Here is a 12,444-nt window from a genome sequence, read left to right as displayed (position 1 = left end):
AGAGTTAAACCTGAATGAAAATCCAAAATGATGGCTAAGAAACTCACTGTAGTCACCAAACTGTGGAAGAGACTAGAAGAAGATTTTTGTAGCGGGGGATGCTGAAGCCATTTAAAGAAATGTCCTAGACACTTCCCACTACTTTACGACTACTGTAAACTCCAAAAAATTAGTTGAAATTTGTATTTGTTCTACATCCACTCCTGTTCTCTAAATTTGTAAGCGTCACATGTAAGCATGAAGTCTATATATGTATATATGTGTGTGTGTGTGTGTGTCATGGTATTCAGACTTCATGATATTTATAATTATTTCCAACAATAAGGTCTTAAGCACTTACTGTCACGTCTTTGGACTCTTTTGTTGTCGTTTTTGTGCCCTACCTTCCGTTGCTGTTAATTGTATCATTGTCTTCAGCTGTTTCTTGTTAATTTAGTCCATTACCTTCTATATTTAGTCCTGTGTGTTTGAGTTCACCTTTGTCCGATCGCCGAGATTTACATGTGTGGTTTATGTTCTGCCTGCATATCCGTATATTATTATTTTGTCCGTTTGAAGAGGATTAAAACTGTTTAAGTTTATTTATTCTCTTGTCGAGTGCTCTGTCACAATAAACCACTCCGTGACATTTACTGACCTATTATGCCATTTTATTCTGTTTGCTCAAATAAAACATAACACATAATAACATTAAAAATCAAAGACATACATTTCAGCACCCTTAATTCAACAGTCCTTCAAAACCACAAGTGTGCCAAGAGTACAGAAGCATCCATACACATTATCCATATACACATATTATAATAACTAATACTATTATATACGTCTCTCTTCAAATCACTGTGACCTACACTGGCATAAAAAAAAAACAGGAAGAATAAAACAGAAGCTACTCTAAAACCAATGAACAGCACGAAAAGTTCATATATGTTCAACTTGAGTTGTGAACTTAAATGACGCTAAATGATACTTGATGCTATATGTATTGAGAACATTATAGGAGTATTTTTTTACATGTTTTCCTTATGGTCACATGATCCAGAGGAACAAGGAAGCAAAGGGATATTTCCAAGAAATATGCCTAGACCCTTAAAGTTTAGCAGCTGCTTATAACAGTTTGTTATAGTATAACTGGAAAATAAGAGTTAAATGAAAACCAGAAAGTTGGTAAACTATACTGCCATAACATCAATACATTCACAATTCAATGACTTTTTGACACGCTCAATCTGAATAAAAAGATGACATGTATTTTCCCGGTTTCTGTTTACAGGAAAAAGGTTAACCAGTAAAAATCCATAAAACAGTAACATCACAACGTCAATAGAAGTTGGGCACACAGCCCAGAACAAATGCCACCTTCATCTTGGACCAGGGAGTGTCTGAGAGTTTTCACTAATCCACACCTGACCATGAGAACATGACATAATTACAGCCTGATGAGCCCTATATAAGAGCGCAGGAGGGACACGGGCCACATTGGGAGAACCTGCTAGGCATCGTATTTGAAGGAAATCTCATTCTCTGTGGCATCTTTTACCGTTTTCTCTGCATCATGAAGTGCCTGATCACACGATTCTGGACATTGGCTCTGCTGGTCTCCCAGGCTCAGGTAAATACACACACATCCATTAATAACTTATAAAATGTATTTTATATTCACAATCCATAATGTTGACATTTAATTAAATGTGTGGCCAGATGGTCTTAGTCATAAGCATTTATCAAAACCATGTAATAGAATAAAACAGATCAGAATACAATACAAATTTACAGAAAATTACCGGGGAAAAAAAAAAAAAAAAAATATATATATATATATATATATATATATATACTAAATAAATAATAATAGTAAAACAACAAGCAATAAAGAATTTTATAAGACCTGCTATTTGATCTTTACTTTCTTTTTTTGACCAGAAATATTAAAAACTATAGATACATTTATGATTAAGACAAGGGGAAAAACCTCTATACGGAAAGAAAATCAGTATTTCCCGGTTAAAAAAAAAAAAGTCTACAAATTTAACAAAAAGAAAACAAATATATTTTAGAAGCTAAACTGTTTAAATATGAATCGTTATTAGAAAATCTATTTTTTTGTTTTAAACACACACACAAAACAGAGACTTATGCTTTAGGCAATGGAGTCAATGGAGTGAGAAAAAATAACCCTGTTCTGTTTCTCATGTCAATGTATCACGTTTTAATGATATTCAAATGTTTTTACTGGATAACTGGAAAAATATTAAGCAAAAGATTTCTTACTTTATATTTGCACCGATTATACTACAAAATTGAGAACAGTAATAGGGAAGGGGAAGTTTCACAGCAATGAAATCTGAGGAACAAACATAAACGCTTATGCTTTGTTTTTACCATCTAAAATTGTCAATTGTTAATAAACTTTTCAATCGTTCCCTAGATTGGTGTTTCAATGACTGTGCCAAATAGTGTGGCAACAACTGATGATACTTCAAATACATTTCCAACTTTTCTGTCAACAAGTGATGCAAGTTCAGCTACAAGCACAGATACAACCGCTGTGCCAACAATTGTAGATTCGACAGCTCAACCCACTCGTCCAACACTTGATACTTCACCCGCAATAACCCTAAAAACTTCAGCTGCATCTCGACCCACTGTGACGTTTGAATCAGATCCACCAACCACGTCTCCATCTTCCACCATGGGCTCTGCAGCGACCGAATTTTCAAGCAACACTACTAATACGACAATGATGACAAATACCACGACGGCAGGGAATGCCACGTTGACAACAGAAAAACAGACCTCAATTTGGACGACTCCATCATCCAGCGACTCGCTGACAGTCACCGCCATCAGCTATACTCTATCCATGCTGCTGTACGTGATCTTGAACTGAGCGCTACCTGAAATCAGCCCCGGACTAAAGAAAAGCATGACTGTTTTACAACCAACTCTAGTATATAATTAATATATAAAGGTACAGACTATATGTATACATTTATATATAAATGACTAGTATATTAATGGTCATTACATTTACAGTACTATAAGACAAAACTAGTGTATTAGGTAATAGTTTAATTGATTGTTGTAATAACACAAGCTTAACAGCTCAACCTTAACAGCTTAAAAACTAGAAAATATTCTTGGTAACAAATAAACTCTATGCATGAATTTATGTAATTTGTTTTTAAATAATTTTTTTGAACGAATGAGTTCAAGGAGTAAGAAGCGCAGACAATAAGTGTCCATACATACAAAGTGGCTTTATTAGCTTCCTTAAAACTGCATCTAATATTTAAAATGAAACATTTATAGTTTAAAATAAAAATGTCTGAAATTAAAAAAAAAAATTATCTGTTGATTGTGTGTTTTTCAAAGTGAAGTATAGCGCAGATTTTCTTTCTAATGCAATGGTTAATGTATTAACGGTTTGGTAAGTGAGCTTTTCTAGGACTAAATTAGGTAAAGCAAAGTCATTTCCTTTTACTCAGTTTATGATCTCATGACATGTTTATTGAAAACTTTGGCTAAGAATCAAACGAGTCGAGCTACATTCTATAAGATGAAAATCTAAAAATAACTGAATTAATTTATTTATATTATAATTATATACATAATACATATGTGTTTTGATGAGACTTTTTTTGTGCTTTTTTTTTATTCTTTAAAAACTATATCACGGGCAATGATATAAATCAATAAACCAGAGATTCCAATTGATTCCTAATTATGAAAAAGTGTCATAACTGACATTAATTTGAAAATTCAATTGTACAATTTGAAAAGTATTATTATAACTATATCGCCTTCCGCAATTATTCAAAAAGGACAGTGCTGCAAATTCACTTACATTCCCAGTTACATTTTATTTATTTATTTTCACACACAAAGCGTTTGTTGTTGTAATTGTTGTAATTGCTCATTATGTTTATCATGTGCGTTATACACAAAATGCCTTCTAATCTTCTGCACGGCATATAGCCAGCAAACCCTGCTGGAGTTCACTTTTAAACTGCTTCTGTTGAGAAAAAACAAGAAATAATAATAATTTTAAAAATCACGTTGGTGCAACGATGATGAAGAATGGTTATAAAGATGTGTGTGTGTGTGTGTGTGTGTGTGTGACCTGTAAGGCTGTGTACAGTGAAGTTCCTGTTAACTGAAGGTACGCCGCTCTAACACTCAGTAGATCCTCCTCACTGTGAGCCACCATCACACCCTGGAGAACCGCTGCCTGCAGAGGACAGGACAACACATATCTAGAGCCGTTTCACAGCAAACATAAAAACAAAGATAACCGAGCATTATCAGTTCATCAACAAGCAGTGATCGCAATATCCGCGTAGTTGTTGTTTAAAAGATCTTGCAAGCGCTTCGCGTGGATTGAACACATTGTATTTTAGGAAATAACTTCTTTTTTTTTAGGAAATACATTCTTTGTATGAAAGAATTTCTCATTCATGCATACCTGCCATGCAAAACTATGTTTGTACTTGTAAGGTTATATTACTGCAACTGTGTGCACACTTGTTTTTAATATTGAGCTTATTATAATTTTCTATGTATTTTATACCCAACTTTTGATGATTTTAAGTTTTACTTTATTCTTAGTTGGCGAAACTGATCCTGCACACAGGCAATTTAATAGAAACTTCAATTAATACTTGGCTTTTTTGAAAATGACATTCATTAAGATATTTCTACAACTGAAAAAAAGTCTTACTTTCATAGTCTGGATCCGTTTTGCCAAGAATAAATACTGGTTCTGTATACATCGTACTGATGAAAAAAAGAAAGAGATTAATTAAACATGCTTTATGGATTTACGGTTAAATAGTAATTACACATTGAGCACACACACTAATACCTCAAACACAAATAAAACTCTTTTACCTAAAGTCTTTAAGCCCTTTTTCAGGTCTCCAGAGAGGATTCCTTTAAAATGTCCCTCTAAAGCATCCTCCGCTGTCTGGCCTTTCTCAAACTCCAGTCTTTCCAGCACTGAAGTAGTAACAACATTACTGTTCACACACATTAGAAACATTTGTCGTTGTCAACCTTACAAAGACCATACAAGAAGGTTTAAAACACAGTTGGAAATGTTTCAAAGTTTTGCATGTTACAAATGTGTCAATAACTTTACTGGTGCTTGGAAGGGTTGTTGTGTGTAATAAAGCTATTACCTCTACAAAGGTTACAGGAAGCAACAACCCTTCCAAGCGCCAGGACTGCCAATAATTAAACAGGAAATAATAAAACTTTATAATACATCTCATGCGTAATGATATCTTCAGAAGCGTGAGCTGTCAAATACCCTAATTCTAGATTTAGACCAAAAATGCTGTTTAGTGTCCATGTGAACATGAAATGTCCACGAAGACATCTGCACGCGTGCAACTCACCAATTCTGAGATGGTCAGGGTTTCTTGTGGTGAGTATTTGAATCCAAAGATCAGCCGCAGGCTTCTTGTTTTTCAGTTCCTCGGATAAAGACTATAAAACGAAATGTGCTGAAATCAATAACGCAATTCAATCGGGTATGTGGAATACACATCTTATCTGAGCTGAATTGTGTATCTGTCAGTCTGATCTGAAAACCGGATCCTGCTTCCGAGGTCATTTAGAGGTCTCTGTAGGGGCTGTTGCAGTGCAGCAGATCAAACAAAGCAAAGTCAACATCTTAGGGTTTATAGTTAAGCTCTGATTAACTAAATCTCCTAATAATACACGAAAGCAGTCCTGCGAGTGCAGGGTGACTTAAGAGCACTTTTAAAGAAAAAAAAAAAAATCCTAAAAGGACAAATCTCTCATGGATGTATATGGACTCACTGATATATCTTGGTCAATAATTCCTGGTCCATTCTCTTTCTGATAAAAGAGAGAGAGAAAGCAAATAGAGAATGAAGACTACTACTCACATGGCACAAGATATTGACTTACTGATGGTGTATCAACACATTAAAATGGTTTTGGCGATAAGTATTTAACAGTGAAACATTTTACCTTCAATAATGCCACGATGAGCTTCGCGAAATCTCCACTGGTTTCACTTATTAAGTCTTTCTCCAAATCCCGCTTATACTCTGTTAAAGCGATCATGTTGAAACATTCAAACACGGACTGATAGGAAATGTATGCGACCGGAAAGAATCGATTTCAAATACATACCATTTATTCATTAAAGTATATTAAATAAAGTACATACAATAAATATTAATCGTATCTCATCCTAGAGTAGTTGCAAAAAGCACTGTTGTGTTGTTTTACAGTAAAAAAACACCGATAATCATTATGTAATTAGTTTTTATATACAAGCACAAAAAATATTTAGAACTCACGTTGAGTTTTTTTAGGCAGAAACATAATTGTTTAGAAAATATAGCTCTTTAGCCCTATGACATTGTACAATGCTTTTAGTATGAGCAGCGTTAAAACTGAGATGTCCCAAACTAAATGAAAAGGTTCAACATTTTTGCCTCTTGTAAATCACTTCCTAAAGCACCTTGATTGTATGCAGCCCTGATGTCAGAGAGCTGTTGTGGCGTCCTTGTGCACAAAATCTCTAAAAGAGTTTCTTCATCTGTTCCAGCACCCTGAACACACACACAAAATTATTCAGTATGAACTGATGTTAAAGTAATCAAATATATGTTGATAATCACGCACACAGTCATGTAATTGCACAGGCTAGCACTATACTAGTGATTAATGCCAAACCTCCATGGCTTTGCGTAAACGATGAGCCTCAAACTGCTCTGGTATCATCATCAGTGCAAGTATCAGAGACTGCAGATCACCAGAAAGGATCTTCTTCAGACCTGCTTCCAATTCCTGTAGCATACACACACACACACACACACACAATCCAGTGTTGTGCCACACACACACACACACACGTTAGTGTCATGATGAGGATTATCCATTGACTGATTATACTGAGTTAATGCTATTTTATATCCTCTAAACCTAAACCAAATCCTCACAAGCCTTTGTTTAGTTTTTGATGTTTGTTAAGTCAATTTACAATTTCCTAATGAGAACTCTATGTGATATTAATTTTGGCTTCTTAAAGTATTCGGCCTCTAGAAACAACCTGACCCCCCACACACAGACTGACTAGTTTGTGATGACTTGGAGATTAATTTGTTTCTGATTTACCTTTTGTGAGAAATTCTTGTACGCCCGGGCTAGAGATCGTCTCTGAGCATTACTGCGGTTGGTTATTATTCTCACAACTGTGCTCACATCTTTAACAGAAAGATATGGCAGTTAGAAATAACAGCAATTATGTCTGAAAGAAAGAATACTAGTAGATTGACTTTTACTACCCCAATCATGCCTCATGAGCAGTACCTTTCTTCTCCAGTGCAGTGTGAAGGACTGCAACATCTCTCTCGGGACGAAAATTTGGGAAGGGACGCACGGACCCCAGGGTCCCCCACCACATGCCTTCAAACTATGTGATGGTAAAAAAGGCAATGTAGGAGAGGATGGAGAATATCAAACAATGGGACTGAAGTACTACACAAAAAGTGCTAGAGAAAATGTACAGATGCAAACATTCACCGTAAGTGGAGATGTTTCCTGTGACTTAGCTTCTGTCTCCATGATAGCACTTGTCAACGTAAAGGGACGTAATGAACAAGCTGGTGTACAAACAAATTTCACTAGTACATTTTCACAATAACAGCACCAATTACATATGAAAAAAGCATTTTCTTGTTTTTAATTGCAGGGTTGAAAAGCAATAAATGCAAAACTAACCAGTAAATAACACCTTAAGAACACTCATCTTCAAAAACGATGTAAATATTCTTTATTACTTAGCAATATAGAGAGATGAGGAAACAATGAAATTAACTTTATTCTCACTTAAAATATCAGTTCAAATTGATTTGAAATAGTTAGAAAACTTACTGTCTTACTATTACAAACCCGCCCCCCCAAAAAAACAAAACCCAAGCAAAAAAACAAAACAAAACACTACTAGCATAGTAGTAATGGTTAGTTAAAGTGCTTTACCTGCTGAAGACTTAGAATTGAAGTGTCTGTAGTGAGATTTTTAGTCCTATGTGAGATCAAATTTCAGGTTTTTTTTTTTTTTTTGGACTCCAGGTCTGCCCTCCCAAACTTAAAAGTGCAAGATATAAAGTCAAAAGGTTTTAAATCGTTGAGAAATAAATAGCGTCCACACGCCGAATTTCTCAGGCTCGTCTGCTGCAAAAAGCACAAAACGTCTCAAACCAAACAAAAGCTCTCAATACGTTAGATCCCATCAGATCAGATATCCCATGGGTGTAACCTTGACGCTACACACAAGAACTTTTAAAACCTGCGTAACAGGAAGACTCCACTGACCATTGCTCCCCAAAACAACCATTTCTTAAACGCAAATATTCTTCGAAAGAGAATTCTCGAACTCGTTCAGACGGACGTTTAAACGGAGTACGATGTTAATTGCTAAACGCTGCATAAAACGGGTTGTAATCCGAGAAATGTGTGAACGTGTTGTTAATGCAAACAAAGGCGTTAGTGGAGCTGAACTTGCATGTGACTGTGTGCATGCACTCAAGTCAAATGTTGAACGTTTACCTCCACCCGAAAGAGCAACACCATCAGGTGTGGCGTTTGATTTGCGGACATGGACAAACAAAATGGCATCAGCGCGCGCATCTGCATACTTCTCATTCTTCAGCAGCCGTTACCAGACATCTCTTCACCTCGCCGCTCCGGTCCGGTCACGGAACGCTGCGTAAACACAGTCACACCGCATTTCGGCAGTACATCGGTTTCCTTAATGAAACTGACTAACATGAACAAACAAGCGCTACTGCACATTACCCTGGAACACAAAACCAGTCATAAGGTGCGCTTTTTGGAAATTGAGATGTTTATTTTTATCTTTATTAACGTATGGTTTGTTATGATAGGACATTTGGCCAAGATGCAACTATTTGAATATCTGGAATCTGAGGTTGAAAAATCGAACTATTCGCCTTTAAAGTTGTCCAAATACAGTAGCAATGCATATTACTAAGTTTTGATATATTTACAGTATGAAACTTAAAAAATGTCTCCATGGGACATGATTTTTACTTAATATTCTGATGATAATTTTGACCCGTACAATGTATTGCTGCTGGCTATTGATTCAAATGTAGTTGTGCTACTTAGGGTCCGGGGCCACGCTTGCGCTGATACAACTTTGTTTTTGATGCACTCTTATAAGTTAACACAGACATAACCCACAGTGAAGTCAAAAACTGACGAATTCTGAAATTATGTTATATATTTTTTTTAAACATAGTTTTATTACAAAATTAAAGCCACTCCCTGTTACATATTTCACATTTTGCTTTGAATATAACATCTATACATAATAAAGTTTCCTGGTTTACCCAGAAACATGGCGACTTTATATTGACTCGGAAATCAGCACACTTTCGGTAATAAAAACAACAGGGCAGAATCTGTCAGGATTCACTCCAGTAGCTTTTGCAATGACTATAAACTAATCGCAGGCCATTGATATTAAAGCATGCATACCAGAATGTACCCAATATGTCAAATAAATGAATAACATCAGCTTGTAAACAAATAAAACGAGCAGAGATGATGCGATGATGACATTCTCATGTGATGCGTAGGAAAACAGAAAAAAAGTTTTTAAATGACTTAACCACCAGCACCATCATTAGCATGAAAATGACCTGTAGGTAATGTTTTATTTAAACTATGTGCAAATAAGACACATCGCAGGCGAGAGATTTATGTTTCAAGAACACTAGCATGTCGAACGATATTTGACCTCTGCTTCTCTCTTATTTTAAAATGACAATACACTGATTCTTTTTTATCTATTATACCATTTCTAGAGACAGGAGAAACTTTTCCTGCTCAACATCTTCTGCTTGTATGTAAGGATGACTCACAGGTGCCCTCATAGTGTCCTATATCAGATCACAGACAGTGTTTGTATTGTTGGGGCAGGACAAGTGGGTGGAGTCAGAAGGAGAAGGGGTCAGATGAAGAAAAGAGAGGGTGGGATCAAATAAATTCCAGCACCCATTGTTGGCTGGCGAGTTCCTCATTCTCTTCTCGAATCACTAAATGCTGTTTGTCGTATTGCTTACCCCCTGAAAAAAAGAGAAATTAGATTGTTGGAGAACGTTTTTTTTATTTCTTCAGTAGTTGTCAAATAATATGGAAATAGACATTTGTTGTCAAAATCGTGATTTTAGGTCTAAATCCACAAATGTATACATAATATAATATTATAATGTAATATAATATAATATTTATATATTTTAAAGAGAATGTGTACACTACTGTTCAAATGTCTGGGGTGGGTAAGATTAAAAAAATTCTTAGGTTTAATAAGTTTCTTATGCTCAGCAAGGCTGCTGTTATTTTATTAAAAGTAAAGTAAAAACAGTAATATTGTGAAATATTTCTACAAATTAAAATAGCTCTATTCTAAAATGATATATTATTAAATGTCAATCATTCCTGTGATGTCAAAGCTGTATTTTCAACAGTCACATGATCCTTCAAAAATCCCTCAAAATTTTTTTGGGATAAACTGATGTTCTGCTCAGTAAACATTTCTTATTTACTAAATATTTCTATAGTAAAAAAAGGTTTTTTTCCATATATACTTATTTTGAAGAATTTAAAGTAGCCTTCCTGGATAAAAGTATTAATTTCATTTACAAAAAAAAGTATTTCCCAAAAAAATGATGAAGCATGGTATCACACACACTGCAGGACGCTTCTGTATTGATATAAGCTATTCTATTTTCACATTCCAAACAAACACATTTTTTTTTAAATGTATTAATAGGAATGGTAAAAGTTATATTTGTATAATTAATATTAAACAGCAATACTATAAATAGTAAAGTAAATTAAGAGTTACAATAGTAAAGCTTGTGATTGGTATGTACACCACCAAACTAAATCTTACCCTTGATATCCAGCACCATTCCAGGGAAGGTGATGCTAGAGACTGTGCCGCTGACCTGAGTGCTCCACGTCTGCACAGGAAGACGGGTTTCAGTCCACAGCACCACCTTAGCACCTGACTCCACGTTCCCCATCACCTGCAGACTCATGGTTCGAGCCAGCTGACACAAAAAGAGCACATGATCAACATTCTTAAGTAGTAAGAAACAATCAATCACTATACGTGCATTACTCACGTAACAAAGTACCTTGTTTTTGATGAGCCCGTCCTGATAAAGCCAAATATCGCTCATTCCTTCCACCTCCTCTGTGACGACCACACGGCCCGTCTTCATGTCCTCAACACCACCCTGCACTGATATGTAGTGGCCCGTCTCTTTATTTTTGATGCGGAACGGTCTTTGTTTCTACAGGGATGTAAGCACACGATTAAAAGCATGTAAGAAATACCCTTTTCACGTTGCCAACAACTGGTCATGTGGAGGTAATACTAACCTGTCTGACTGGATACAAGGAGCCGACACAGGAAAGAGAACTGAATTTATGCCAGTTTGTGATTTCAATGGGCTCCAAAAGGAACTGGCGCCCCCTGTAGTTACTATGTTCACATAACACCCAGCTGCAACGAAATTGACATGGTTTTGATATTTGAGAAAATCACGTCCAAATAATAGATGTACCATTATGAACCAATAATACGCAACAATGCAAACTCACCAACCACTGTTGACCCTGACGGAGAGGAAATGTGTGTTAAATCCTTCTTCCCACATGTTGGAAATCTGTGTGTCGAAGGTGACCTCCCGACCTTCAAAGCACTCCAGTCCAAACAGCGAGATTGACGGCACCGAAAAGGTCTGCAAGAGAGAACAAACTGTTAAGATATATGTGGTAAAATGTCTCATCTAAAGGTTTCTCATTGGATGATTTCTCCACCTCTTTTGCAGAAATATATTTAGTAAGAAAGCAGTTCTTCTTACCATCGGAACCGCTTTGACAGAGTGAATGCTGGAGTTAGTTGGGATGTCCATGCTGGTCAGGTTGGGATAATCTCCTTCAGACAGAACATACATGTTTCCTGTGAACTTCTCTCCTTCGTAAAGCACCCAACTGAAATGAACAGAGGAATACAAATTCAGAGTGTCACAATCTGAAAGAAATACAGTGAATTTGAATGCACGATAAACCTAATGTTTACATTTGTATGTGTCTACATGCATTTTGGGGTTCACTGTATACTTTGAAAGCATTTATCCTACCCTACATTTTCTCACTAACCTTCCTCCCACCACCCTGCAGGACTTGATGGTGAGACTTGGCAAACAGCCCTGGTTCTGATGACAAACCCTACATGTGCCCTGGAAATCGGGCTCTGAGTAGAGCAGCACCTGTAGCAAACGGAAAGAGAGCATAAATGTTTTATTAAATGCACTATATTAATAATGAGGACTGCTTTTATATAGTGCTGTTCAAGTTTAGGGT

The 12,444-nt window shown here is 36.0% G+C and overlaps 2 protein-coding genes across 3 annotated transcripts; one reads left to right on the top strand and one right to left on the bottom strand.

Annotated features, from left to right (window-relative positions):
* The first annotated feature begins 1,454 nt into the window (after positions 1 to 1,454).
* LOC122324119 (hyphal wall protein 1-like) lies at positions 1,455 to 3,347 on the top strand. The gene is made up of 2 exons (XM_043218334.1): positions 1,455 to 1,612; positions 2,429 to 3,347. Exons 1-2 carry the CDS (start codon positions 1,556 to 1,558, stop codon positions 2,888 to 2,890), a joined length of 519 nt encoding a protein of 172 aa, XP_043074269.1. The 5' UTR covers positions 1,455 to 1,555; the 3' UTR covers positions 2,891 to 3,347.
* A 491-nt stretch (positions 3,348 to 3,838) lies between these two features.
* Positions 3,839 to 8,665, bottom strand: anxa14 (annexin A14). 2 transcript variants are annotated; one of them, XM_043218332.1, is made up of 13 exons: positions 8,020 to 8,665; positions 7,564 to 7,612; positions 7,351 to 7,453; positions 7,156 to 7,244; positions 6,715 to 6,828; positions 6,500 to 6,590; positions 6,001 to 6,080; positions 5,827 to 5,865; positions 5,400 to 5,490; positions 4,891 to 4,998; positions 4,721 to 4,776; positions 4,124 to 4,231; positions 3,839 to 4,015 (listed from the first exon to the last, which is right to left on the bottom strand). In XM_043218332.1, exons 2-13 carry the CDS (start codon positions 7,603 to 7,605, stop codon positions 3,956 to 3,958), a joined length of 981 nt encoding a protein of 326 aa, XP_043074267.1. In that variant the 5' UTR covers positions 7,606 to 7,612; positions 8,020 to 8,665; the 3' UTR covers positions 3,839 to 3,955. The 2 variants fall into 2 exon arrangements, with proteins under 2 accessions (XP_043074267.1, XP_043074266.1); XM_043218331.1 differs by having other exon boundaries at positions 7,564 to 7,643; positions 8,020 to 8,658.
* Positions 8,666 to 12,444: the final 3,779 nt, after the last annotated feature.

The sequence above is a fragment of the Puntigrus tetrazona genome, chromosome 19 (assembly GCF_018831695.1).
Source record: "Puntigrus tetrazona isolate hp1 chromosome 19, ASM1883169v1, whole genome shotgun sequence".
Classification (NCBI taxonomy): domain Eukaryota; kingdom Metazoa; phylum Chordata; class Actinopteri; order Cypriniformes; family Cyprinidae; genus Puntigrus; species Puntigrus tetrazona.
Note: the sequence above shows the minus strand (reverse complement) of the source record. Positions and strands in the feature narration are given on the sequence as shown.

What these genes read in the sequence shown, in the direction of transcription:
- LOC122324119 (XM_043218334.1), top strand. Translation starts at nt 1,556, where the DNA reads ATGAAGTGCCTGATCACACGATTCTGGACATTGGCTCTGCTGGTCTCC. An exon ending in TGCTGGTCTCCCAGGCTCAG is followed by an intron (nt 1,613 to 2,428) that starts GTAAATACACAC and finishes ATCGTTCCCTAG; the next exon opens with ATTGGTGTTTCAATGACTGT.
- anxa14 (XM_043218332.1), bottom strand. Translation starts at nt 7,605, where the DNA reads ATGGAGACAGAAGCTAAGTCACAGGAAACATCTCCACTTACG. An exon ending in GTTTACGCAAAGCCATGGAG is followed by an intron (nt 6,591 to 6,714) that starts GTTTGGCATTAA and finishes GTGTGTGTTCAG; the next exon opens with GGTGCTGGAACAGATGAAGA. An exon ending in CAGGGCTGCATACAATCAAG is followed by an intron (nt 6,081 to 6,499) that starts GTGCTTTAGGAA and finishes TCGCTTTAACAG; the next exon opens with AGTATAAGCGGGATTTGGAG.